This window comes from Electrophorus electricus, chromosome 6, assembly GCF_013358815.1.
Source record: "Electrophorus electricus isolate fEleEle1 chromosome 6, fEleEle1.pri, whole genome shotgun sequence".
In the NCBI taxonomy this organism is placed as follows: domain Eukaryota; kingdom Metazoa; phylum Chordata; class Actinopteri; order Gymnotiformes; family Gymnotidae; genus Electrophorus; species Electrophorus electricus.
In genome coordinates, this window is record NC_049540.1 from 4264327 (window position 1) to 4290713 (window position 26387).

The window sequence follows — 26387 nt, forward strand, 5'->3', positions numbered from 1 at the left end:
AACATCATTCTCAGTTCAAAAGAACACAGTCTAAGGACAGCAAAAATACAGGCCTCTGACTTATGGCTTTTGCTGCCCCTAAAAACAATCTTTGCAACAGGTGCACTGTGTGCCAAAGACAGTATGATTATGTGGAATATACAGGATCTGTCCAGCGTCATCGTTTGTATTGAGTGTTTCCTCTCTCCACTCCCGGCTGTTTCAGTGTGGCACTTATCAGTCATGCAGTGTGCAGGAATGTGATTAAAAATGTAATGTGAATGTGAACTGAACCATGTTCTGGTTGCACAGACTGGATTTCAAAAGCACTCTTCACAAACACCCCCTTCCTAAATAATATCCCCCCTCCGCCATCACACACACGTGTGCACGTGCTTGTGCACACACACACACACACAGAGAGAGAGAGAGAGAGAGAGAGAGAGAGAGAGAGAGAGAGAGAGAGAGAGAGAGAGAGAGAGAGAGAGAGAGAGAGAGAGAGAGACAGACAGACAGACAGACAGTCTGATCTATGGAAAATAAGAATTGTATATTTTATCTGATAACTTTTTTATCTGTGGGACAGGTGGTGTCTACTCAGCTTCTGAACTTTGCACTGGACAGAACTTGTACTTGAAGTTGCACAAAAGCAGGCTGATATTTCACTGTTCTCACTAATCAAGCTGTTTGCTCAATCGTTGGATCTGACTGTACTGTCTGCATGGCTGGGTTGAGTAGACTCAGGTCAAAGTTTCCTGAAGCTTTGGTAGACTAATTAAATTATTTCCTCCAGTAGTAGAGTGTTTTTAGATTTGCATGAAAGATGCTGACAGCAAATGCACTGTAATTTTAAGAGGAAATACAATCTTAAGACTATGTTTAAAATGCATTATAAAGAAACAAAAGGGTGATGGGTCTTTTGTTTCCAGTACTTTACCATTGCCATGTACCATCATGCAAACTGTTCTGTATCTCAGTGTGGAACCTAATACCTAACTATGGCCCCTAATACATTATCATGCTTTAAACATTTATCTTGCAATAGACTAAATAACATGTTTTTTGCATATAAATGTATATTTGTTAGATTTGATCTACAGGCCGGGCTTTCAAAACAGGTGCCTAAATGAACATGTACTTTTGTGTTAACAGCTGTCAACAAGGTTAGGTCTAATTGTAAAAAAGTTTGGCTTAGGAACAAAATGAAACAATCAGAAAAGGCTACTGTAGATTTTAATCATGTAAAAACTCAATCGACATGTTTTGTTTGAACTGCATATATATTTATGCCATTTTTAAGCACGTCTTTTTAAACGCCATTTAAACATACCCCTACCCCCATCTTACATGATGAACGGATCAGGCCATACTGTGGTAAAACACGTGATCCTTTCATTCACTTGACACACCTTCTTTCATACTTGCATTGCTGACACCCGCCCCCTGCCAGGGCGCAGAACCTGATTGGCTCACTCACGCTGCGTGGGTTGTTGAGCAGGGAAGTTCAGAGGTCGACGGCCGGAAGTAACCCTTACGCGTCACACCACCGTGATGCTGCTGTCAAAGGGGCTGTTGCGGAGCCTGATAATGCACTAGTCAGCACCGGAGGAGAAAAGATATGGTTGTAATCGGGGAGACTAAACAAAACAGCGAATCAGGATCCGTTAGGATCAGCTAATCAGAATTGCTTGCCGACTTCTTTTGCACGGTAAGTGGATAACACCAGGGCGCTTTGCTAGCTGATAACACGATCTGACCATCTCCGGCATGTCGGCATCCTTTGACTCAGCCGGCCCGCTGTCAGAGTAAAGGCTGATTAATGTATATATTTATCTGATCACGGGAAGACGATAGCGGATACAGAAGGTACAGGTCTGTAGTGGTCCTGGTACTGACCGTGAGAAAGGAGAACTGTGCTCCTCGATTACCCAGACACACCGGTCGCTATTCTACCTATTTGACACAACACTAAAAAAATAAGGTGTTGCCGTTGTTCTGTAGTTAGCATACGGCTGGGCCAACTAGATACAACTATGTTTTACCGTAAGATTTACCGGAGCCGAGATACACGTGTGATGTTCCTGCCGTGGACTAGTTAGTCAGGTTGAGCAAGCTAGCTGTCTGGCTAGCTAGAGAGCTAGTGTAAGGTGTGTCTGTCCATGTTCATTAATATTTTCTGTACATCTAGCTCCATTGCTGCTGTCCTAGCTGGCTAGCCGAGGCAGAAATGTGGTCGGCAGACAAGAAGTTAAGACAGCAACGAGATTTCGCTTGAAAGTTAGAAAGGGCATTTAACTGTCACATCGGCATTCACGCTGTAATTTGACCAGTAGGGTGGCGCACATTGTGCGGCGCCGTCAACCCCTTTGACACAAACCCCGCAACTTTTCCCACATTTAATAAAACGCGAGGAGCGCAGGTGTCCATAAAGTCTTCTTTCCCACAGTGTTTGGAGCCTGCCAGTGTCGTCCCGCCATGGCAGAGCAGGTACCTCCCGTAGACAAGCCTCCGTCCGCCACGGCCTCGCACTTTATCATCGGCTCTGTGTCTGAGGACAACTCGGAGGATGAGAATGCGGGCAGGCCGGAGCTGGCGGCGGAGAAGGAGCGCTCCTTGTCCCCTTCCTCTGTCAGCTCGGACAGCACCTACGAGATGGGCTTCGACAGCATCGACGGGAACCTGCACAACATGAGGTCGGCGGCTATTTGTTGGTTATTTGTCGCTTGTTAGGAGGTAGACGTCTCTCCGTCCGTCTTGATTTAGACCCATTTATTAGGTAACTCGTTTGGAAATTAGACCAATTTTTTAAATGACATTTTTGAACAGCTGAATTCCTGAGCACCGAAATGTGTAGCTAGCTTAAATAACGCTATGCTGAGTCGAGTCCTACTTCGTAACCACATGTCTACTCGCTAGTATGTGTGAAAAGCTCGCACCGCCACCGCTCCTTCAGGGTCAGAGCTGTGACTAAAAGGTTTGCTGGGTGGCAGTAAAATGTTCACTTTTACATTTCACGTCATTAGTGAAACTGTGCTGAATAACTGGTGTACAGTAATCTTTCTGTAGGTTGGATACAAAAGACTGGACTTATGATAAACCAGGGGTTGGGGTGGACAGATTTTTACTTGCTTTAATTACAAAAAAATGTTAGTTTTCTGTTCTGTTGGTACTGCAACACTAGTTCTCAGTGGTAAAATGCAACAACCACTTAGCATCTAAAACTAAACACTTGCCACAGAGAGCGTTATTAGGCACACCTGGGGCAAGAGCGGAAAATGGAGATATTTGGGGGGGGGGGGGTTGTTGTTGTTGTTGTTGTTGTTGTTGTTGTTGTTGTTGTTTTCCTCTAAACCATCCCTTTAAGAGTACTCATCTGGGGTTCAGTTTATTAGACCATGAGATTGCACTCCAAGATTTTAAATGAGAAACCTCCTGATCCAGAGCCAGCCCTCAGAATCTTACAAGTGGGACAGCCACCAATCTCTGTCCTCTGTTGAATGCATGTGTAGGGTTCTTGGTGCTGTCTTCTGTTTAGCCACTTGCATTTACATTTGTAGCATTTAGCAGATGCTCTTGTCCAGAGAGACTTACATAAGTGCTTTGTTGTCTCCATGGAAGAAATGCAGTGCATAAGCCAGCATCTAGAATACTATTATGAAAGAACCCAGTCAGAGAGAATACAATGTGTGTGTGTGTGTATGTATATGTGTATATAATATGCATGCATATATATATTTGTGTGTGTGTGTGTGTGTGTGTGTGTGTGTGTATGTATGTGTGTGTGTATGTGTGTGTGTATATATATATATATTTATATGTGTGTGTGTATGTATATGTGTGTGTGTATATATATATATATATATATAATATATATAGACCCAAGAAACCCACTCTGCAGAAAGCAAAGGCAGTAGCGTAATGGGGCAGTTTGAAGTTCATACATCCTGTTGTCTGCTGAGAAAATTTAGGCTTGCTTTTCATGGGTATGCAATATATAACTCTGGAGTTTACACTTGCAAAGACCTGTCTCCATTCATTTAAGGAAAATCTGCTTTTCATGACTATGGAAATGCAGTTTACTTATTTATATATGTATACTTTGCAAGCTGTCATTTGCATTCATCTTCTAATCAATAATGAATAGATTTTCTATTAATAAATCTTTTTTTTTTTTATTTGTAAATTTAGTAGTATTGACAAATATATTATCTGTATGAATGGTAGCACAAAGTGGTATTGTTTGTTAGGTGGTAATATTGATACCTTGTCTGGTTATCACAAGAGCACATTTAGGCCATTATTGCACTGAAAGGGACCAGGGCATGGTGCTGATACTGCCCTTGAGAGGTCCACCCCCTTCTGTACCAGTTGCCTATTGGTCAGGAGGAGGAGCCACGTTGAGTAATCAGAGGACAAGCATGAAGAGTTCCTTCCAAAAAAGCAAGGTGGTATGTTCCGAGGGCGGGGGGAGGAGGGTTGCACTCCATGCCCCTATTTTAGTGGCCCCTTGCATGTGCCAGTATGCTGGTGGTGAGGTAACGGCACAGAGTCTGGCCAATGAATGCAGCCACAGACACACAGACACAAATAGCACCCCTACCACCCCTCTGGCTGACTTTCCTGGAGGAGACATTCTTTTTCTCCTTTGACACCCCTCTTTTTCATTCACATGGTATAGACCCTAATCTCCCTGTAAACCACTTTCCAGGAAACGGCTCTTTAGGAACAGTAGTTGGATCTGCAGTCATTGCCATTGCAGCTGCATCAGGCCGGCCACACTACACCAAAACATCCAGTACCCTACAATGTGCGAGCTTGTAATTTAACGGTTCCCAATTTGTTCTTTACAATGGATGCCATGAAGGTCAATTGATACCCTGAAGTTCTCATCTTTGGATCCTGCTTGAATGTAAAATGAACTCACCTGCCTATTGAACAGAGCTGGGCAGGATAGTCTTTCTGTTGTCACAACATATGGCTTCAGAAGTCAGTTAATTACCTCAGTGGAGTCCTGTGTATTGACTGTAACATTCTTGTGCCCACCAGTACTAATCCTAATGAGGTCTGTTGCAAACCCAGCTGCAATGGAGGACTCCAGGCATGTCCTCAGCCTTTATAGCCCTTTATGGATCGCATGCCATGTGGCCCTCGGAGAAAAAGCTTTGCTGGCAGCATTGAGTACGGTTATTTGATCAGTGTCTAGCTGAAGGATGGCATTCAGCTTGTCCTTGGATCCTGCAGGTTTCCTCAAGATGGAGTGTAGCAGCATTGGGCTAGTAGAGAAAATGTGAATCGACGCCTTGAACTCTGACTTGACCCAAGTCAACCCAGCATGCCCAGTTATCTGTTCCAGAAGAACCTGTTAGAATTTCAGCGCCCAAACTCAGCAAGTTCAGAGTAGAGTGAACCTCACTGAAGCACATTCAGGTTCCAGTGGAGTGTTTTTCACCCTGTTGGAATTTAAAATGAATGTTTGTTTACATGCATGTTGCTATCTTGATCCTGGCTCTAGTCCTGCACTGGGTCAGATTGTAGCTGGGTCAGTGTAAGGTGTTGTAAGAGACAGTAGGCAGGGGTACTCTCTGTCTCCAAGCAGGAAGCCATCTGTTTTAATAACATGAGAGGGATCATGTGGTTATAAACCTTGAAGTGTCACCTACAATGTAGGTGCGTAGCCTGTTATAGTAACAGTAGCCAGACATGTTGTGAAATGAAGCCTTGAATATGAAGAAAAGGTTTAGTTATTGCCTGCAGATCAATGCTTGCAATGATTTCTGTTCATATATGTTTACGGCTGCAGTAATAGCAGTATGGGTTATATGGGTGTGTGCAGACTATGTTGACTATACGATTATTAACACGATTCAGGGTGTTTAAACTGGCCGAGCCTCTTTATGTTTTCTTAAAGTGTAGTTTAAATGCTTTGGAGATCTCCTTGACTCTCAGAAATGTATGCCCATGGAAAAGTGTCAAGATGTACAGAAAACATAGAAACATTATCTAAGCAAGATAACGGCTTGTTATCTGACAAGCATCAGACATTTACATTTACAGCATTTAGTAGACGTTCTCTACACATGCCTGCTCTGGCCGAAATATCGATATGGCAATATAACGCACGCCTACTGACACCACGTATCTAAATTTATGAACGTTTATATTCTATGTCCAGTGTGAAATATATGCCTTCAAGTTTCAGTGCAGTAATTATAACTAACTTCCAGCAGTAATTACAACTTCCAGGTATCTCAAAAAGTGGGGAAAATGGGCTGCTTTAGGAGAAATGAGTGCACTCCTCTAGGAAAAACCATGCAGTCAGCCCCTTCCGAATGTAAAGCTGACTTCGGTGGAACATCAGTGGACAAATATTCATTGAAATAACTGCGAGTGTTTCAACATTCTAATAATAATCAGAATTAAGTCTCATCATGTTGGTGTGAGGTTGGAAACTATTGTCTGTATTCAGGAATTGTTTTCTCTATATTGATTCTCTATATTATTTACTCAACCCATTGACTGTTATTGGTCTTTATTTGTTATTTATCATTGTGTCATTGTTAAACAACAACAAAAGCAGTGGCAGCAATAATCATAATATTTACCTTGGTAACATTTGTTTGTATAACAGACTATTAGGCATCATATGTTGTCCATATGATGATACATATTGTATCGTGAAGTTACTTGCAATACCCAGCCCTAGTCAGGAGTGATTACAAAAGTGTTTGGTTTTCTCTATGGACGAAATCCTCCAATAAAATAATAGGCATGAATCTAAGGATGCTTTTAAGATTAGACCCGTGTCAGTTGTAAACCACACAAAGAAAGTAACTTCTTTGTAGAGAAGTAAGTAATCTTTAGAGTTTTGACAGTTGAAAATGCTTCATAGTTTAGCAAATCCTAAATTCAGTTCGATGTGATGTAACCAATTGTCTTTGACAATGTGATAACTGCTTCAATTATTCTGATCATGCTCTATGGCCCAACGCCTCTTTAACCATGGCAACCGCCTCTTCCTCAAGGCCCAGCATGTCAGGGCTGCACCTGGTCAAGCAAGGCCGCGACCGGCGCCGCATCGATCAGCAGAGGGATTTCACCGTGGCCTCTCCCGCCGAGTTCGTCACCCGCTTCGGAGGAAACAAGGTCATCGAGAAGGTAACCTGGTTCGGTTACGAATTGCACTCTTTAGAAGAACATGCTAATCGCCTTTAATCAACTCAACAAACCAATGATCTATTTGAAAAATGCTGTTGTGACTTGCAAATGATGGAAGGTGGTGAGCTCCAGTAAGCATGAGCTTGGCTGCACGATGCTAACTTGCAACTGTTATCTCTTTTTTTTATCCATTGCTGGTAACGTTAGCATGTTTGGCGTTACCAATCATACTAGGACTTAATTTACAGATCTAGGATTGGCTGTCTTGGGCAAGTTTAAAACTGACTCCAGATCAGTCCTTTTACTCCTAGTAAATACATTGCAACATTGCAGGTGCTCATCGCCAACAACGGCATCGCCGCAGTCAAGTGTATGCGCTCCATCCGGCGCTGGGCATACGAGATGTTCCGAAATGAGCGTGCCCTCCGTTTCGTTGTCATGGTTACTCCGGAGGACCTGAAGGCCAATGCGGGTGAGTAACAGGAGCCATCGGAGGAGGAATCTGGCTGTACGGTCTTCCCAGGTGAAGGCGACATGCTGCGAGGTGGTTGGGTGTGCCCCCATGGATGAGAGGACGCCGTCTTTTCAGAGCTTCTCACGCTGTTACATTCAGTTCAAACACACTGACTACGTACGATCTTGTATGCATCAGGTATAAATTTCGGCATTTTAATGTATCTCATTCTTTTTGTGATCGCTACAGAGTACATAAAAATGGCAGACCATTATGTACCTGTTCCTGGTGGAACGAACAACAACAACTATGCCAATGTAGAGCTCATTGTGGACATTGCCAAGCGCATTCCAGTTCAGGTAGTTCCTTGACCCGCCATTCAGTAAGCATCATTAAGTAGCAGCTTATTTACAGTAATGGCTAATGGGACTTTGATGATACTACTTCATTACAGTTGGATTTTTTTTAATTTTAATTTTTTTTGCTAATGTATTTTTCATAGTTTGTATCTACTCATAAAAAAATAAGCTATCATTGTTTATTTAACCCTTCCTTTCCTACAGGCAGTGTGGGCAGGTTGGGGTCACGCGTCGGAGAACCCGAAGCTCCCCGAGCTACTGCACAAGAACAGCATCGCCTTCATGGGTCCGTCCCCCTCAAAACGTCCCCTGCCTGCCTTCCACAGCATGATGCGAAGGAGATTCTGTCAAGCTCGGTAACACGGTGCTTACCTCTTCCTGTCGGCAGGTCCCCCCAGCCAGGCGATGTGGGCCCTGGGAGACAAGATCGCTTCCTCCATCGTGGCGCAGACCGCTGGAATTCCCACCCTGCCATGGAGCGGAACGGGTTCGTACTCGCCCTGGACCACAGAATGTTAATATGGTTAATGAAGGGATTGGGCTGTGATTACCATAGTTACACTGGCCCGAGGAGACTTGCTGGCAACTAGCATCCTTTCAGTATTAGCAAATAATATAGCAAATGATAAGGGGAGGAGAATGGGTTTGCTGACATTTGAAACTATTTGGACTTCCCTAGTAAGTATTGTTGTTCATTATTGCATTGTACTGGATTTGAGAAACCCTTTTCTGGAATCAAGGTTAAGTGATTGTTTCTGCAGGGCTGAGCATCAGGTGGTCTGAAAGCGACCAGAAGAAGGGCATTGTCAGCGTTCCCAACGATCTCTACGAGCTGGGCTGCATCCAGGACGTGGAGGCCGGCCTCAAGGTACCGACGGCCCTGGCTGTCGCGCCCGCGCGCACCTGCTGGCTTTGTGGCGATCCGCCGCTGTCCGCTAGCATGACTCGACAGCGTGCTTTGTCCGGCAGGTTGCCGAGAAGGTGGGCTACCCTGTGATGATCAAGGCTTCGGAGGGCGGTGGAGGTAAGGGCATTCGCAAGGTCAACAGTGCGGACGACTTCCCCAACCTCTTCAGACAGGTCAGCGGGCACAGCAGTTGCTAACGTGTTTGCACGAATGCGACGCGTGCCGAAGTTGAACCTGCGCCATTTGGGCCCCACAGGTGCAGACGGAGGTTCCCGGCTCACCCATCTTCGTCATGCTCCTGGCCAAACATGCACGGCACCTTGAGGTGCAGATTCTGGCTGACCAATATGGCAACGCCATCTCACTGTTCGGCAGGGACTGCTCTGTTCAGCGTCGCCACCAGAAGATCATCGAAGAGGCACCTGCCACCATTGCCACCCCAGATGTGTTCGAGAATATGGAGAGGGTATGGATGACAGTGTCTTTTTTTTGGGGGGGGGGTAAATGCCCCCTTTAAGCAATGCACCTCACGGATTTCACTTTTAACCCATGTGCATGCATGTTTAGCACACTAATTCTCCACAAGGGGGAGCTGTTAGCACTCAAAGGGGCAGAGGGTGGTAAATGCATAGCAGACGTGTGCATTAAATCCACGGTGTTGTGGAATAATGTCCTTGACAAACATGGTTAGAGCAGTAAATGAAACGGTCACTAAAATTTACAGGAGTGACCTCCCTTGTGATATAACTGAATAGCCTATTTAATCTGAGTCATGTGTAATGAGTCTAGGTACACGGGGTGTAAAACCACAGTCCTTGAATCGAATTTTTTTTTTTCTTTTTCCCTCGAACACTGAATTCTGATTGCTAATTTGTAGGGAAGTTTGTCTAATGCTGCGTGGTGTATTGTGGTACAACAGGGTAATGGAATGCATTATCGGGGTCGAAAGATTTTCTCGTGTCATATCAGACGGGTAATACGATTGGCTGAGAAGATTAATTGATCACCTCCACCTATGCATTTTCTTCTGCAAGCAAGCTTGTAGGGTTTCTCAGTGCGTCGACATCACCATGACAAATGTCCTTTTTACAAGCCCTTATGACCTTGCTAAAGGTAAAGGCTTGATATAAGACAGTGTGCTTGGCATCATGCAAATATGGCACTGTATAGCCTTTTTACACAAATATCATTATCAGAATAATTGTTTCATTATAGTGAAGGTTTGCGTTAGTGACATTTATATAGTAAGTGAATGTATAAATAGAAAATGAATATGTAATGTATAACAAGGAGTATAAAATGTATAATACAAAACGCATCGAATAATGATGTGTATAAAAATGACCCAGTATGTTGTGTAATGTAAATAATTGATCAGTGCTGCTGTCTTTGTTCTTAAGTACCTGTGTGTTTGCATGGTTTGAATTATGGGGGGAATAGCGCGTCTGACCCTCCTAATTAAGAGGTAAAAACTTACCTCTTTTTTTTTGGGGGGGGGGGGGTTGAAATATTTTCTATATGTCCTTATCCGAGTTGTCTCTGTATAATTTGTGTGTGTGTGTGTGTCTGCGTGTGTGTGACATATTGTTCATCCTCTCAGTGTGCGGTGAAGCTGGCTAAGATGGTGGGCTATGTTAGTGCGGGCACGGTGGAGTATCTCTACAGCCAGGATGGCAGCTTCTACTTCTTAGAGCTGAACCCACGTCTGCAGGTGGAGCACCCCTGTACGGAGATGGTGGCTGACGTCAACCTGCCCGCCGCCCAGCTGCAGGTGTGTGTCTGCGTGCGCGCTCGTGCAAATGGGTGTGTAAGATCGGTTCCCTGTAAATACAATACAGCTGAAGTTATTGTGTATGTAAGGAGAGTGAGGGAGACCTACTTATTGTAAGTACAGTGGTGCAATTTATTGTGTGTGTGTGTGTGTGTGTGTGTGTGTGTGTGTGTGTGTGTGTGTGTGTGTGTGTGTGTGTGTGTGTGTGTGTGCGCGCGCGCGCACGCATGGACCTGTCTGTCTTTTATATAGTGTCACACCTAGCTGCTCAGACTTTAGACTTTATCAGTCCTGTCACTTAGTATTAGCTTTAAATGCCAGTCTCCACAGAAACCACAAGAACTTTCCCCCAAACACACACACTTCAAGCACTGTATGTAGGTCACTCAGTGTCCTGAATGGCTCGACTGTGTGGTGGAAGGATTAATCCTTTTTGGCAACACGCCAGAAGATTAATGCAGTACTGTAGAGACAGTAAGGGAAAGTGAGCAGAAGTTAACAATTGAAAAATACCAAATTCTTTTCCTATAATTATTATTATATGTAGAATATTTTCCTAAATGTTACTAGGTTACATAATGAACATTTTCTGAAAACCTGTCTGGAACGTGTCTCTGTATCTACGTTGGTACCACCTGAGCTGTGAGTGGCATTAAAGCCTGTGTGTGTGTGTGTGTGTGTGTGTGTGTGTGTGTGTGTGTGTGTGTGTGTGTGTGTGTGTGTGTGTGTGTGTGTGTGTGTGTGTGTGTGTGTGTGGTGCAGATCGCCATGGGCATCCCTCTGCACCGCATCAAAGACATCCGCATGCTGCACGGCCTGCAGCCCTGGGGAGACGCCCCCATTGACTTCGAGGCGCTCTCTACCGCCCCCTGTCCACGAGGGCATGTCATTGCAGCCCGCATTACCAGCGAGAACCCCGACGAGGTGCGCACATGTGACATCCTGCTGTTTTGGTGTATAGATTATGTGAACATGCCTGTGCAATTGCCGCAAATACTTTGTTAATCGTCATTGTATTACCTGCGAGAAAAAAACCTGGAATTCGCAAGTAGCAGGAAGAACTGGGTTATGAAACTGGGTCTTCGGGATGGTGCGAGGGTGGTACGCGGACTAACGGACGTGGTCGGCCGCAGGGGTTCAAGCCCAGCTCGGGCACAGTGCAGGAGCTGAACTTCCGCAGTAACAAGAACGTGTGGGGCTACTTCAGCGTGGCGGCCGCCGGTGGCCTGCACGAGTTCGCCGACTCCCAGTTCGGGCACTGCTTCTCCTGGGGCGAGAACCGCGAGGAGGCCATCTCGTGAGTCCCCCTCCACTTTACTCCTCCTCCTCCTCCTCCGCCACCTCCACACTCCTTCAGACTTGAAAGTATTTAAAACCCGTAGAAGACCCGAAACATCAGGAGTTTGGATGACTCTTCTGTGCTTAAGTCCCACCCCCACGCCCTGTGACCCGTGACCCTGTGCTCTGCAGAAACATGGTAGTGGCACTGAAGGAGCTCTCCATCCGCGGCGACTTCCGCACCACGGTGGAGTACCTGATTAAGCTGTTGGAGACAGAGAGCTTCCAGCACAACAGCATCGACACGGGCTGGCTGGACCGGCTCATCTCCGAGAAGATGCAGGTGATGACCCACCTTCCGACTACTCTGAGCAACCTGCTTTTTAAAAGCGCCACCTTTCCCGCTGGTGGCGTCCTGGAGATTTTTGGTCAAAATACATTTTTGAGTTTTGAGGGTCCGAGGGCTCGCTACTAAGGTTGTCCCGGCGATGGCAGAATTCTGCATCCCAGTAGATGTGTGGCGTGTAGAGTTTGTGATTTTAACAGGATGGCTGAGAAGCTCGCTGGGTTTCCCTCTTCCCCGTTCTCACCCCTCATTCTCTCTCCTCGTTCCCCTTCTTGGCACAAGGCGGAGCGTCCGGACACGATTCTGGGAATAGTGAGCGGGGCGCTGCACGTCGCGGATGTGAACTTCAGGAACAGCGTGTCCAACTTCCTGCACTCTCTGGAGAGGTGATTTTAAAAAAACAAAACAAAAACAAAACGACAATTGTTGATTTTAAAAAAAAAAAAATGTCTGCCTGCGGACGTAAAAGGACCGTGATGGCGTAGCCTTGTTTCGAGCCCAGCTCGGATCGTCTCTTCAGACTTCCACTGCCACTTTTGGTTCTGAATGATCCGAATTCTCCCATCCTCACTGCCGGTCCGTCCCTGGGCCCGTCGACCAGGGGCCAGGTGCTTCCCGCCAGCACGCTGCTCAACACGGTGGACGTGGAGCTGATCTACGAGGGCACCAAGTACGTGCTGAAGGTGACACGCCAGTCGCCCAACTCCTACGTGGTCATCATGAACAGCTCGTTGGCCGAGGTGGATGTGCACCGACTGAGTGACGGAGGCCTGCTCCTCTCCTACGACGGCAGCAGCTACACCACCTACATGAAGGAGGAGGTAGACAGGTGTGTGCCCAGCCCCACCCGAACCAGTCCCCACTCAGAGCAGCAGAAAGATCCCAAAAGCCTGGAACCTTCCGGCCAGGTTTATGTAATGCATGCTTGGATGCATTACAGTTTTCAGTATGTTTTCAGCCTGTGCTTCCTGGCGCCATAGGTACCGCATCACCATCGGCAACAAGACGTGTGTGTTTGAGAAGGAGAACGACCCGTCCGTGCTGCGCTCGCCATCGGCAGGCAAACTCATCCAGTACACAGTGGAGGACGGCGGGCACATGTTTGCTGGGCAGTGCTATGCTGAGATCGAGGTCTGTGTGTGTGTCTGTGTGAGGTAGAGTACGTTTGTGTACGTATGGGATGTTTTATGAATATATGCATCTTGTTGGTATCAGGTTTGGCTATACACTGTGTGTGTGTGTGTGTGTGTGTGTGTGTGTGTGTGTGTGTGTGTGTGTGTGTGTGTGTGTGTGTGTGTGTGTGTGTTGCAGGTGATGAAGATGGTGATGACCCTGACCGCAGGGGAGTCAGGCTGCATCCACTATGTGAAGAGAGCAGGTGCAGTTCTGGAGCCTGGCTGCATCATAGCCAAACTGCAGCTGGACGACCCCAGCAGAGTGCAGCAGGTAAGGGTGCGTGCGTGCATGTACGCGTGCACGTGTGCGTGCGAGCATGGACATGTCCATAAATAAGTGTGTGCTAGCACTGGGAAAGAAAGATGGTCTAATCTACTGTTGACTGCGTGTGCGTGTCTGCAGGCGGAGCTGCATACAGGGGCACTTCCCAGAATTCAGGCGGTGGCTCTTCGTGGAGAGAAGCTGCACCGTGTCTTCCACAGCACTCTGGACCACCTGGTGCACATCATGAATGGCTTCTGCCTGCCAGAGCCCTTCTTCAGTGCCAAGGTCACACACACACACACACACACACACACACACACACACACACACACACATACACACACCTATCTCCATTTATTAAGCGAACAAAGAATACTAAAGGAGTTGAGCGTGTAAAAGCCTTTGGCTATTGAGGCCTTCTAGTGTAGAGAACACTCCTCGCACTACTGCATCGTGAGGTGGTGTTTTGCATGCGTGCTCCCCCAGCTAAAGGAGTGGGTGGAGCGGCTGATGAAGACCCTGCGTGACCCCTCCCTGCCCCTGCTGGAGCTGCAGGACATCATGACCAGCGTGTCAGGACGCATTCCGCCTGCCGTGGAGAAGGCCATCAAGAAAGAGATGGCCCAGTACGCCAGCAACATCACCTCTGTGCTCTGCCAATTCCCCAGCCAGCAGGTACACACCCCGCGCTGTCAGCCTGACGTGTAACCTCCCAGTAAGCCGTTAAAAGCAGGCTGAGTTCCATTTAGGCGGCAAGATGAGTCATTGCTGCGTTTGAAGTAAGAGCCGTGGTCCAATCCGTCACCCAGTCGGTTAATTTAACCGCCACCTCTCTGCCATCTCCCCTCACGCTTTCATCTCCGAGACACTGTCACCCTGTAACGACACCACAGGATGCCGTCGTATGTTTAACACCACCAAGTTAATGGATTTGGAGTCGATTCGGAGATACCGTGCGGATAAACGTGGGTTGAGTGGGTGCTGTTTTGGGGGTGCCCTACTCTCACGCTCTTTTCTGTACCCCCCCCCTTTTTGCACCAGATTGCCAACATTCTGGACAGCCATGCAGCCACCCTCAACAGGAAGTCGGAGCGGGAGGTCTTCTTCATGAACACTCAGAGCATTGTGCAGCTCGTCCAAAAGTCAGTCGGAGCTGGAACCATTCACTGTGTGTGTGTGTGTGTGTGTGTGTGTGTGTGTGTGTGTGTGTGTGTGTGTGTGTGCGCGCGCGAGTGCATGCGCATGTATATTTGTATGCAGGGATTTGTGAGGAGGTCTGGTATAGAAAGACAAGTGTATATACACACACACACACACACACACACACACACACCACACACTTGCTTGGCACTGACCTCCATGTCTTTTCTCAAGGTACCGCAGCGGGATCCGGGGCCATATGAGGGCAGTGGTGATGGACTTGCTCAGGCAGTACCTGAAGGTGGAGGTGCAGTTTCAGCAGGGTGAGCTGACCCCCCCCCCCCCCCCCCCCCCCCACACACACACACACACACACACACACACACACACTTACCCTTGACTTCAAAGTGTGTGCACACCACACAGCAACTCTGTCAACACACATTTCTTTGCTGCTTGTTTTTTGGCTTTGAGGTGCAGTTCCTAGTCTGTCCAATCGGGGCCACTCTAGTATCACCACAATTTCAATGCCTGCTTCTCAATTGTTGATTCTCTGTTTTATTAATCATTTAATTTGTGCGTGTGTGCGCGCGCGCGTGTGTGTGTGTGTGTGTGTGTGTGTGTGTGTGTGTGTGTGTGTGTCTACCTGCTTAGGACACTACGACAAGTGTGTGTTTGCACTCCGTGAAGAGTACAAAGACGAGATGGCCAATGTGCTCAACTACATTTTCTCCCACGCACAGGTCACCAAGAAGAACTCTCTGGTCACCATGCTGATTGTGAGTGTGTATATATATGTATGTATACACACACACACATGCATGTGCGCGCACACAGAAAATGGTTAGAAAGAGGTTCACTTAATCAATTTGGATCTTGAATGAGAGTTTTAGGAAACGCACTTTTCTAATGACTTTTGTAATGGTAGAAGGATGATCATCTTAGGAAAGATGGGATAGGCTTGTCTCTCTCTCCCTCTGCAGGATCAGCTGACAGGACTGACCTGTCTTTCTCTCTGCAGGATCAGCTGACGGGACTGACCTGTCTTTCTCTCTGCAGGATCAGCTGTGTGGGCGGGACCCCACACTGACCGACGAGCTCATGGCCATCTTAACTGAGCTCACGCAGCTCAGCAAAACCACCAACGCAAAAGTGGCACTGCGTGCACGCCAGGTATTCTCTCTCTCTCACACTCTCTCTCACACACACACACACACACACACACACACACACACACACACACACACACTTTTAGCCATGGGTTTTGCACATTACGATTAGAAATGAAATGTTTCTAGACATGCAGACACTGACTGTCTGGAGTCAGTTATCCCCACAACACTCTGGGGTTTCCAGAGAGTAAATTCAGGTGGGAGGCATAATGACTAGCAGCGGTATCTCTGGTTTATGCTCTCTCTTGTCCTCGTCTCTGCGCAGGTGCTGATCGCATCTCACCTTCCCTCATACGAACTGCGCCACAACCAGGTGGAGTCCATCTTCCTCTCGGCCATTGACATGTACGGCCACCAGTTCTGCATCGAGAACCTGCAGGTGGGCGGGCCAAGTCTTCAGCACCCCAGCTTTGGCCAATACCACTGAGCGGTGGTGCTATCTGGAGTCGCTCTTGGAACTTGGTGGTTTTATGGTCAACCAAAAGCCACAGGCTTTGAGTAAAGGCTTGTTGATTTACGCTGTTGATTAATTCACTGAGTGGCGTCCTGAGGCTTGATTAACCGATAACTGTCTTCCTCTGCCCTCCCTTCGCTTTCTTTCCTTGGCACCTGTCCAGAAACTTATCCTGTCTGAGACCTCCATCTTTGACGTCCTGCCCAATTTCTTCTACCATAGTAACCAGGTGGTCAGAATGGCTGCTCTGGAGGTAAGGGTGGGGATCCTGGGGTGGGTGTGTCCCTGAAATCCTGGAAAGGACACCTTGGCTCAAAACGCCATCCTTCTGCACCCCCAGGTGTATGTTCGTAGGGCCTACATTGCGTACGAACTCAACAGTGTCCAGCACCGGCAGCTGAAGGACAACACCTGCATCGTGGAGTTCCAGTTCATGCTGCCGACCTCGCATCCCAACAGGTGCCCAGGAATCGCTGTGTCTCTGCAAAGCACTGCCCACATCCCACCCCCACACACATACCCCCGCCCCCTCACCAAGCTAGTAGAACTGTGGAGGAGGATTTGCATAAAGGGGATGGGCGACAGACCAGTGAATTTAAATATTCATCACCAGCTTTGCATGAATAAAAGCTGAGCTCCAATAGAAAGCTCCTCCATTGTTCTGAAACACATGCTGATGTTCTCTCTCTCCTGAACTCCTCTACATGTAGACCTACACAATGTAAATTGTCACTGCCACTGATTGTCTGGTCTTTATAATAGGGTTCTTACAATGAATGGGAAACACTTTAAGAGTGGTGTTCGATTCAGAACTAAAGGCTCTTGATTCAGTAAGACTAGTCTAGCTTTGCCTCTGGTAGATTTTGCATCTGAACCTTAACGGCACTAAAACAAAAACAATAAAATCGATAAACAAAAAGTAATTGTGGCAATAGAAATTGTGCATGCTCAGCATGTTGGCCCTGACTGCCTGCTTAACCACTCCCTTTCTTGCTTTCTCTCCATCAGTGTATTTACTTTCCCTGAAACAAAACCAAAAATTGATCTTTTAGGCAAACCCGCTCCACTTGCTAAGATGCCCTTTAGCACTAACCAAAGCCCTGTCTTCGTTTTTTGCCTGCCACATTGTCAACGTTTTTGATCCACTGCCCCGTCGTCTGCCTGGAGCACGCGCGCCTGTTCTGCCTGTCCGCGCGCTGCCAGTGACCCATGCTGTTGTTGCATGCGAGTGTGGGAAGAAGCGGTCTTCAGTGAGGCACGTGTGTGTGGGCTGGACACTGTTAGCAGAGCGCCGCTAACCTGGACAGCGGGGGGGCGGAACGCTGCTGAATTTGATTGGTTTGGTCTGTTTTCTCAGTGCTGAACAGTGGGGGTGTAAACCGAGGTGTCAAAGCGATGTTTCACACGTACAAACGCAGTGCAGTTTCTCTCAGTAATGTATGGTGGAAGCATCCACCATAAAGGAGAAACAGGAAAAAGATAGACAAACAATAAATATTAGCAAAGCTTAAAATAAAGCCGTGTGGGGATCTGAACGTGTTATGAGATTGTCTGCACAGTGTAGGAAATTTTTAAAAACAATAATTTATTATTTTATGCTTTCAAGCAACTTTATTGGCTGGTTTGAAAATCACATTTAATCACTTGGATTAGTAACATCCAAGAATCGCATTAAGGTAAAGTCTTGGTGTGCAATCTCACCTTTTTTCCATCAGCCTTTTTTTTTTTTTTTTTAATCAAGGTTATATTGTTTCACATTCAGAAATAGCAGTGTTGACACTCTTCCTTCAACCAGAAAAGGAAATTAAATTTTTATTATTTTTTTTAAACTTCCACACCACCCTACCATACTGCCTCACTGAATATGGTTAAATATTTACCATTTTTGCTATCTAGCTGCCAGTCACAAGAAACAGCCACACACCATGCAGCGTTTAAGACCGCTCTCTTCCGCTGTTGGCCTGACACTAACCAATCAGTAATCAATGTTGTTTGCTTGCAGAGGGAACATCCCCACTCTAAACAGGTATAGTACACATTCTTTCTACTGTCACCAAATATCTAGCAGTCTATAATGAGTAACATGTATGGATAGAAAGTAGACGGGGGGGGGGGGTCAAAGACTTGTAGTGGTACATCTAGGTTGACTTGAATGTGTTAAGTGCTAATGCAGCCTAGGCTGTAATATGTACAGAATATTTATGTGCGATTAGCAGAATTCTCTGAACAAAATACTAAATAACTGCCTAGACATGTGCACAGAAAATATTTTGATTGGTCTTGTGGTCCATTTGTGATTCAAAAATCAGCTGGCAGTTGTTGGTCAAGCTCTTCATGCCCAGAGCAGGGTTTGTCTGCGCTGCTGCTTGGCCTACCTGTAGTGTGACTTCTTCAAAGTGAAGGTGCTGTAGCAGGTTGATTTCAGGAATCCAAACCTAATTTGCAATAGCAGGTCTTATTGCACCATTCGCAATCTGAGAGAGAGAGAGAGTGCGCGCATGTTAATTTAGCGCAACGTAATACGGTTTAGACATCACGCTGGTTTTGAATTAAGTGTCTAATTATTGTGTTTAATTGTGAAGTGTTCCCTGCTGAGTGTGACCGTGTGCCAATATCCTCTCACGACACCATGGCTCCAGCTAGCCCAGCTAACCGTAGCAGAGTTAACCCTAACGCGTCCTTGGCTGGTGTTGCTGGCCACCTGGCTGTGAATGAGGTCAGGGAGCATGATAGCTGGCCACTGGACTACAGCACTTTACAGTGTCTGTCTGGCTTAAAGGGACACTGCACTCAGGAATGCTAACACTTGCCAAGGAGCGGTTAGCATTCATTATTTGGGTGAAGTATTCCTTTAACCTCCGGGGCAGTCGTTTACTAAAACAGTAACGTGAATGGGTAAGGAATGGGTGTTGGGACGGGGGTCTTTGGTGAAACATGGATGGAATTTCTCAAGTTTAACTCATCTGAGTTGTCTGTTTCTGTTATGAAGGGGTTTTTTTTTCCTCTGTATAGTTACTAGTAAATAATTACTAGTTTACAAAGACTTTGTGTGCTTGGGTGAGATTTTGACTCGGGTAAATTCTGATAAACTCAGCATTTAATACCTTCTCAACTTAACCTACTTGTATTAACCTTTTTATTGACTCTGTACAAACTGGCAGAAGTAAGCTTTGAGAACCTTTAAGGCCGGCCACGTCCCCAGCTGAAGCAGTTTGTCTGGACGCAATACTGCATCCTCTGCTTCTCCAGGCGCAATTGTACTTCCAGCCAGGTGTATGGGTTTGATGGCTGTGCGCGTGTGTGTGTGTGTGTGTGTGTGTGTGTGTGTGTGTGTGTGTGTGTGTGTGTGTGTGTGTGTGTGTGTGTGTGCGCGCGCGCGCGCGTTGGGCTCTCAGAATGTCCTTCTCATCCAACCTGAACCATTATGGCATGATGCACGTGGCCAGCGTGAGTGATGTTCTGCTGGACAGTTCCTTCACGCCACCCTGCCAGCGCACGGGGGCCATGGTGTCCTTCCGCTCCTTCCAGGAGTTCACCAGGTGCGTATGTGTGAGCACGTGTGTGTGTGTGTGTGTGTGTGTGTGTGTGTGTGTGAGTGGCTATATAATGAGTAACAAATGTTTAGTAACATTAAATGAGAGCCATATTATTGACATGTTGGTGATTAGGTGTAGGATTAATTGGCTACACTATCAGAGTCAACAAGGCACTTGAAAAACATAGTAATACAAGATAGTATATGTGTGTGTTTGTGTCTGATACGTTTACGTTCCGCTGGAAGAATTTTATATGTAACAGGTCATAGCAGGTGTCATTCTTTACTTACTGCGTGTGTGTGTGTTTCCTTCAGGAACATTAAAGATGTGCTAAGCTGTTTCTCAGACTCTCCACCCACTAGCCCTTCCTTCCCTGAGGGGGGAAACCCTGTACTGTATGGCGAGGAAGACAACAAGGTCAGACGCCCTTCTTGCCTCGCTGACTTGTGAGCGTGACGCCCGTGATTCATGCTGCCGTGTTGAGCGAGGTGTGGTGCTCCGTGTGTTTACAGAGCATCCAGGACGAGCCTGTCCACATCCTAAACATCGCCATCAAGACCGACAGCGACATCGACGACGACGGTCTTGCCGCAATGTTCCGGGAGTTCACCCAGTCTAAGGTGCCACTACTTCCTCTCTGCCACATGGGTCTTCTCTGACACGATTTTAAAGGGGCTTTGTGGGTAAGGAGTTTCTCTGACCAGAATTCTGCCTTGTATCCCTCAGAAATCCCTGCTGTTTGAGCATGGCATCCGGAGACTAACGTTCCTCGTGGCGCAGAAGGTACGGCGTCATTTGAGCGCGCGGCTGTTCTATCGTGTTCTCACACCCTCACTGTTCGTTTCTCTGACCAGTGTCTGACCTTTTGCCAAAATAATCCAACAATTGCGAAACAAATGATTCAAACCACAAGAGTTCAGCTCAGTCTTGATTCTGACCAATTCTAAAATCTATCTGTTCGATTGCATGTCTGTCTCTCTCTGCTCCATCCCTTTGCTCTCTCAATGCCATTACTAACAGGATTTCAGGAAACAGGTCAACTGTGAGGTCGACCAGAGGTTCCATGTAAGTACCTCTGAAGTGGAGTGGGTGGGGGTCGGGTGTTGTGACAGATATTGACCTCTCCCGCCAGGCTACAAGTGGAACCCAAATCGGGCTCATTCGCGAGATGTGTAGGAAAGTCAGAGAAGCCGGCTAATTTGGTGTGTTTCTGGGGAACGTGGCATTGAATTGGCTTGTAATTTTATTTATTTATTTTTTTTCTCCTCACTCACACAGAGGGAGTTCCCCAAATTTTTCACCTTCCGTTCAAGAGACAAGGTGAGTAAACGTTTTGTTTTGGTTCAAGTAGCACTCGAAAGCATCCTCAGATTCTCATGCTTAACATCTGGTTAAGACTGTGTGTGTGATGTACATATTTCTCAAAAGGGCCTATACAGCAGCTCTTCATTCATTCAGAAAGAAAAAACGCTCTAGAAGACGTGAGAAAAGACTGTCGCGTTCGTTGAACATTTGTACCATCTCTGATGGCCCCTCGATCATGAGCAATGACTGTTCTCTCTCTCCTCTCCCGGCCCTGATAGTTTTCTAAAATGGTTCCACCAAAGCTCATTACTTTAATGAACTTTTTAATTATTTTGCCCATTTGAGAGATATGACATCCATTAGCTGGCTGTGATTACCTACATTTACTAAATCTAGCCTGCTATTAGTGCTGGGGGCCAGTTTCTGCTCCTGTAGTCTCTCCACATTTTAACACAACCAATTTCACCATTTTGCTCCAGTTTTCATATTCTGTCCCTTCCCCTCATGTTTTGATTAGAGTTAAATGTATCCAATCGCTTTGATTGACTGTGTGTGTGTGTGTGTGTGTGTGTGTGTGTGTGTGTGTGTGTGTGTGTGTGTGTGTGTGTGTGTGTGTGTGTGTGTGTGTGTGTGTGTGTCCAGTTCGAGGAGGACCGCATCTATCGCCACCTGGAGCCTGCCCTAGCCTTCCAGCTGGAGCTGAACCGCATGCGGAACTTTGCGCTGACAGCCATTCCGTGCGCCAACCACAAGATGCACCTGTACCTTGGGGCTGCCCGTGTGGAGGTGGGCACAGAGGTTACTGACTACCGCTTCTTCGTGCGTGCCATTATCCGCCACTCGGACCTCGTCACCAAGGTGAGTGCGACGGAAGTGTGTGTGCGTGCGTGTCTTTGTAATTGCTTTAATTGCCATATGTACTGCTGTTCTTCTCAAGTACAATAACAAATATATTCACCAGTACATTAATGGGAAGTCATCACAAATTGTTTACTTGATGTATGTTAGGAGTTCTGTAGAACTATTATGTAGACGACTGTGCTGTGTTGTGCAGGAGGCTTCGTTCGAGTACCTGCACAATGAGGCAGAGCGCCTCCTGCTGGAGGCCATGGATGAGCTGGAGGTGGCCTTCAACAACACCACGGTGCGCACAGACTGCAACCACATCTTCCTCAACTTCGTTCCCACCGTCATCATGGATCCCTCGAAGGTCAGACACACACACACACACACACACACACACACACACACACACACACACACACACACAAACGCAAACAAACCTACCCTCTTTTCATAATTCAGTTTTTGCAGCACCTAGGGCAATGGCGAGTAGCTATTATATTTTCAAGAGGGTCTGTTTTGTTCAAGTAAATTACATAGTATTTAAAGTGTGAATCACAAAATGGTTGCACACCTAAACTGTATTTTTGTGTGCGCGAGTTCTGTATTTCTTATTTATGTGTCTCTGCATCTGCCTGTGTGTGTGCATACGTGTATGTATGTGTGTGCGCGTCAGATCGAGGAGTCCGTGCGCTCCATGGTGATGCGCTACGGCAGCCGTCTATGGAAGCTGCGCGTGCTGCAGGCAGAGCTGAAGATCAACATCCGCCTGACCCCCACGGGCAAGCAGATCCCCATTCGCCTCTTCCTCACCAATGAGAGCGGCTACTACCTGGACATCAGCCTGTACAAGGAGGTCACCGACTCCCGCACGGGACAGGTGGGGCCCAAAGACCGCCAGGTGGGGGCTCGTGCATCTCTCATGCCATTCCTCTACACACACACACACACACACCTCCAGCATCCAGTAGAGACTCTGGAATAAACCCAGTTCCTCCAAAAGTACATGGACACCACACAATCCCGCCTGTATAAACATGCTGGACGTCCCGTTCCAAAACCATGCATGTTGCTATGGAGTTAAGTCTCTGTGGGTGTCACTGGAAAGCCTACTGCCAGTGTTTCTCTGTGGAGACTGCGTGGCTATGTGCCTAATTTTATACAACTGTTGGCAGTGGGTGTAGCTGAAACACCTGAACTCAGTAATTAGGAGGGGTGTCCAAATACTTTTGGCCATATCACGATGGACATGTGGCAGCAAGCGACTGCCCAGTGCTGGTACCATTTTAGTTTGACACATTCAATGATGTGAGGATGTAGTGCAGAATTGCCTGGTGTAGTAGGGGTTGCTGAGTTACTGTCCCTCGGTCCGATGTCAGAGTGGGCATCTTCATGTTTCTTTTTCTGCAGGAGTTTCATCATCCTGTTGAGATGTCATTCCATGAGTCTCATCTTGGTTAGACTGTACCTTGTTGTACCTTGTTAAACTAAATAAAATCTACTGATGTGTCAACTTCTACCTCATCCAGAAAAGATGAGTTTCTTTGACCCTGTATCTGCCCAATGCATACATGACGGACTAATCGCATCCCGGAAGCCCCTCGGTGCCGCAGCGCTGAAGCCCCTCGCTACTGTTGAGAGGGCAGGGACTAAAAACGGAGGAACCGTGCCTTCATGCCTTCCGTTGGTGCCGCTTCTTCAAGACTCCGCCCTGTTTGTTCCAGATCATGTTCCAGGCCTACGGCGACAAGCAGGGCCCTCTGCACGGTATGCTGATCAACACGCCCTACGTCACCAAAGACCTGCTGCAGTCCAAGCGCTTCCAGGCCCAGAGCCTGGGTACCACCTACGTCTACGACTTCCCTGAGATGTTCCGCCAGGTACGCCAGCCTCAGAAAACCTTGCAGCAAGGAGGCCACTGTCCTCGCTGCCCATTTTTGTCCGAGACTCGCATTTCTCATGTATTTTTAAATGAGAGTTTTTGGGGTTTTTGTGTGTTTTTCTGCTGTTGAGTGGTGGTGTTCACGACCCACTTCCTTTGCTTGTGCAGGCCCTGAAGAAACTGTGGCAATCCATGGACTCGTATGCCCACCTACCTAAGTGTCCTCTGCCCTCCGAGCTGCTCACGTTCACGGAGCTGGTGTTGGATCCACAGGGCCAGTTGGTGCAGATGAATCGCCTGCCTGGGGGCAATGAGGTTGTGATGGCTTTAGAGTCATGTTTGTTAGAGTCGGAGATTCAACCTAGAATTTGTGTATTCTAGTATCTTAGAATCATTCAGTACTGGCTCAGAACAATTTTCTAATAAATGACTGAGAATACCAATAGTGCTAATTTGAAAAAAAGTCAATGTTCTTTGATTTAATGTACTGACTGGCACTCCTATGTGGTTTGGCTCCAAAGAGATCATTTAGTCATGTGATATTTGCATTGCAGATCGGCATGGTGGCATGGCGCATGACGCTCCGCACGCCTGAGTACCCCGCGGGGCGTGAGATCATCGTCATTAGCAATGACATCACACACAAGATCGGCTCGTTCGGGCCGCAAGAGGACGTGCTCTTCCAGCAGGCTTCGGAGATGGCACGCGAGAGCGGCATCCCACGCGTCTACATCGCCGCCAACAGTGGCGCCCGCATCGGCCTGGCCGAGGAGATCCGGCACATGTTCCACGTAGCCTGGCAGGACCCAGCCGACCTGTACAAGGTGGGCATGTGGGGCACCGAGTGTCCGATTGGAACTCCGCTCCTTACGCTAACGGAACCACGGATCACAAATGCCAAATGCAAACAGGAAAAGGTTCAGCTAGCTAACTGTGAATAAAAGCTACAGGAGAACTTTAACACAAGCCTTTCAGCTTAATACGATACTAGCTAGTCTGCAGTCCGCTGTTATGTGTGTTCTTCACCTCATTACTGGATGAATTCACTGTTCTACCTTGTAACTTTTGATTTATTTATTTTGTTAGGAGTACACCATGGTTCGCTCATGGGTTGTGATTTGCTTTTTGTCTCCCAGGGATTTAAGTACCTCTACCTCACACCTCAGGACTACAAAAAGGTATCAGCATTGAACTCTGTGCATTGTGAGCACGTGGAGGATGAGGGAGAGTCTAGGTGAGGTTCTGTGCTGTAGAACTGCCACTTCTAGTTCCATGTATTATTTTATGAAGACCATATTAGGTGTAATAAGCTTTGGTAACTTGGCGTAGTGCATAGTACATGTTTATAAAGAGTTATTTATTTGTGAAAAAACTACTTGTTTATAAATGATACTAAGAATCGGCGTGTGTGTGTTCATGTGTAGGTATAAGATCACAGATATCATTGGGAAGGAGGAAGGTTTAGGGGTGGAGAATCTGAGGGGCTCTGGGATGATTGCTGGAGAATCCTCACTGGCTTATGAAAATATCATCACCATGAATCTGGTAAAATGACACACACACACACAGAGTTAGGTCAGCGAAAGTTGTGCTGTGTCGATACAGCACTGGCACGTCACGTTTTTGCCTCGGGATGTCCGCTTTCTAAAATTCAACAGTAAATCGTCATAATCCTTTTTGAATTTCAACCGGCCATCGGTAGCCTTAGCTTCACATCCAACACTCAGTGCTGCTTACTGTGCCATCAAGTCTTTGGCATACTTGAGTTGAGTGGGATTAGCCATTAATGCAACACGTATGGAGCTTGTGTTCGCTCATCACGGCGCTCCCCGCTGCCACACAGGTGACGTGCCGAGCTATCGGCATCGGCGCTTACCTGGTGCGCCTTGGCCAGCGGACCATCCAGGTGGAAAACTCCCACATCATCCTGACGGGAGCTGGAGCCCTCAACAAGGTCAGTGCGAGTACCCACCCCTGGTCTTGGCCCAAGCCGTTTCCAGCTAAGTAGCGGTCTCGGAGCTTCCGTGGTGTGAAGCAGCGGAAAGCACATCACAGGCTGGGAGGGACGAGGTCCGAGTCGCGTAACCGCCGATGGATTTGAAACTGCAAAACAGGTCTATACGTCGAAGCTTTCTAACCACCACTGCGATGCACTGGAGAGTAAGGGAGACAGCTGAAACGTATTAGAAAATGTATGCTAATTGGTTATGGTCTAGGATCTACTGCATAGCAATTGACATGGCAAAATCATTTTCCCATTTACTCTTCTCCCAAATGGCCTCATAACTGTTTGCTCTGAAAGAGCGCATGCATGCATAAATTTCCCCGCTGTTCAGTTGATAAGGACAGTTTAATTTGCTCCTGTT

At 47.0% G+C, this 26387-nt stretch overlaps 1 protein-coding gene across 6 annotated transcripts in view; it reads left to right on the top strand.

Annotated features, from left to right (window-relative positions):
* The first annotated feature begins 1503 nt into the window (after positions 1–1503).
* Positions 1504–26387, top strand: part of acaca (acetyl-CoA carboxylase alpha) — a 35653-nt gene continuing 10769 nt past the window's right edge. For 2 of the 6 annotated variants that reach the window (XR_004776246.1, XM_035527700.1), the window contains exons 1-43: positions 1504–1687; positions 2426–2672; positions 7002–7134; positions 7468–7606; positions 7838–7947; positions 8152–8233; positions 8336–8434; positions 8709–8815; positions 8917–9027; positions 9111–9320; positions 10455–10625; positions 11388–11549; positions 11759–11922; positions 12096–12246; positions 12532–12635; positions 12851–13078; positions 13230–13380; positions 13561–13695; positions 13828–13974; positions 14176–14364; positions 14731–14831; positions 15064–15152; positions 15484–15608; positions 15889–16002; positions 16267–16380; positions 16619–16708; positions 16796–16914; positions 18458–18481; positions 19851–19994; positions 20306–20408; positions 20504–20611; positions 20718–20774; positions 21012–21056; positions 21270–21311; positions 21939–22154; positions 22351–22506; positions 22816–23040; positions 23864–24019; positions 24190–24336; positions 24576–24845; positions 25158–25255; positions 25446–25566; positions 25865–25975. Coding sequence is in view for 5 of the 6 variants with exons in the window: in XM_035527700.1 (XP_035383593.1) it covers positions 2455–2672; positions 7002–7134; positions 7468–7606; positions 7838–7947; positions 8152–8233; positions 8336–8434; positions 8709–8815; positions 8917–9027; positions 9111–9320; positions 10455–10625; positions 11388–11549; positions 11759–11922; positions 12096–12246; positions 12532–12635; positions 12851–13078; positions 13230–13380; positions 13561–13695; positions 13828–13974; positions 14176–14364; positions 14731–14831; positions 15064–15152; positions 15484–15608; positions 15889–16002; positions 16267–16380; positions 16619–16708; positions 16796–16914; positions 18458–18481; positions 19851–19994; positions 20306–20408; positions 20504–20611; positions 20718–20774; positions 21012–21056; positions 21270–21311; positions 21939–22154; positions 22351–22506; positions 22816–23040; positions 23864–24019; positions 24190–24336; positions 24576–24845; positions 25158–25255; positions 25446–25566; positions 25865–25975 (5586 nt within the window). In the remaining variant the exon portion in view is untranslated. The remainder of the gene's footprint in view (positions 1688–2425; positions 2673–7001; positions 7135–7467; positions 7607–7837; positions 7948–8151; positions 8234–8335; positions 8435–8708; positions 8816–8916; positions 9028–9110; positions 9321–10454; positions 10626–11387; positions 11550–11758; positions 11923–12095; positions 12247–12531; positions 12636–12850; positions 13079–13229; positions 13381–13560; positions 13696–13827; positions 13975–14175; positions 14365–14730; positions 14832–15063; positions 15153–15483; positions 15609–15888; positions 16003–16266; positions 16381–16618; positions 16709–16795; positions 16915–18457; positions 18482–19850; positions 19995–20305; positions 20409–20503; positions 20612–20717; positions 20775–21011; positions 21057–21269; positions 21312–21938; positions 22155–22350; positions 22507–22815; positions 23041–23863; positions 24020–24189; positions 24337–24575; positions 24846–25157; positions 25256–25445; positions 25567–25864; positions 25976–26387) is intronic. The other 4 variants (XM_035527701.1, XM_035527703.1, XM_035527704.1 and 1 more) reach the window with 4 other exon arrangements.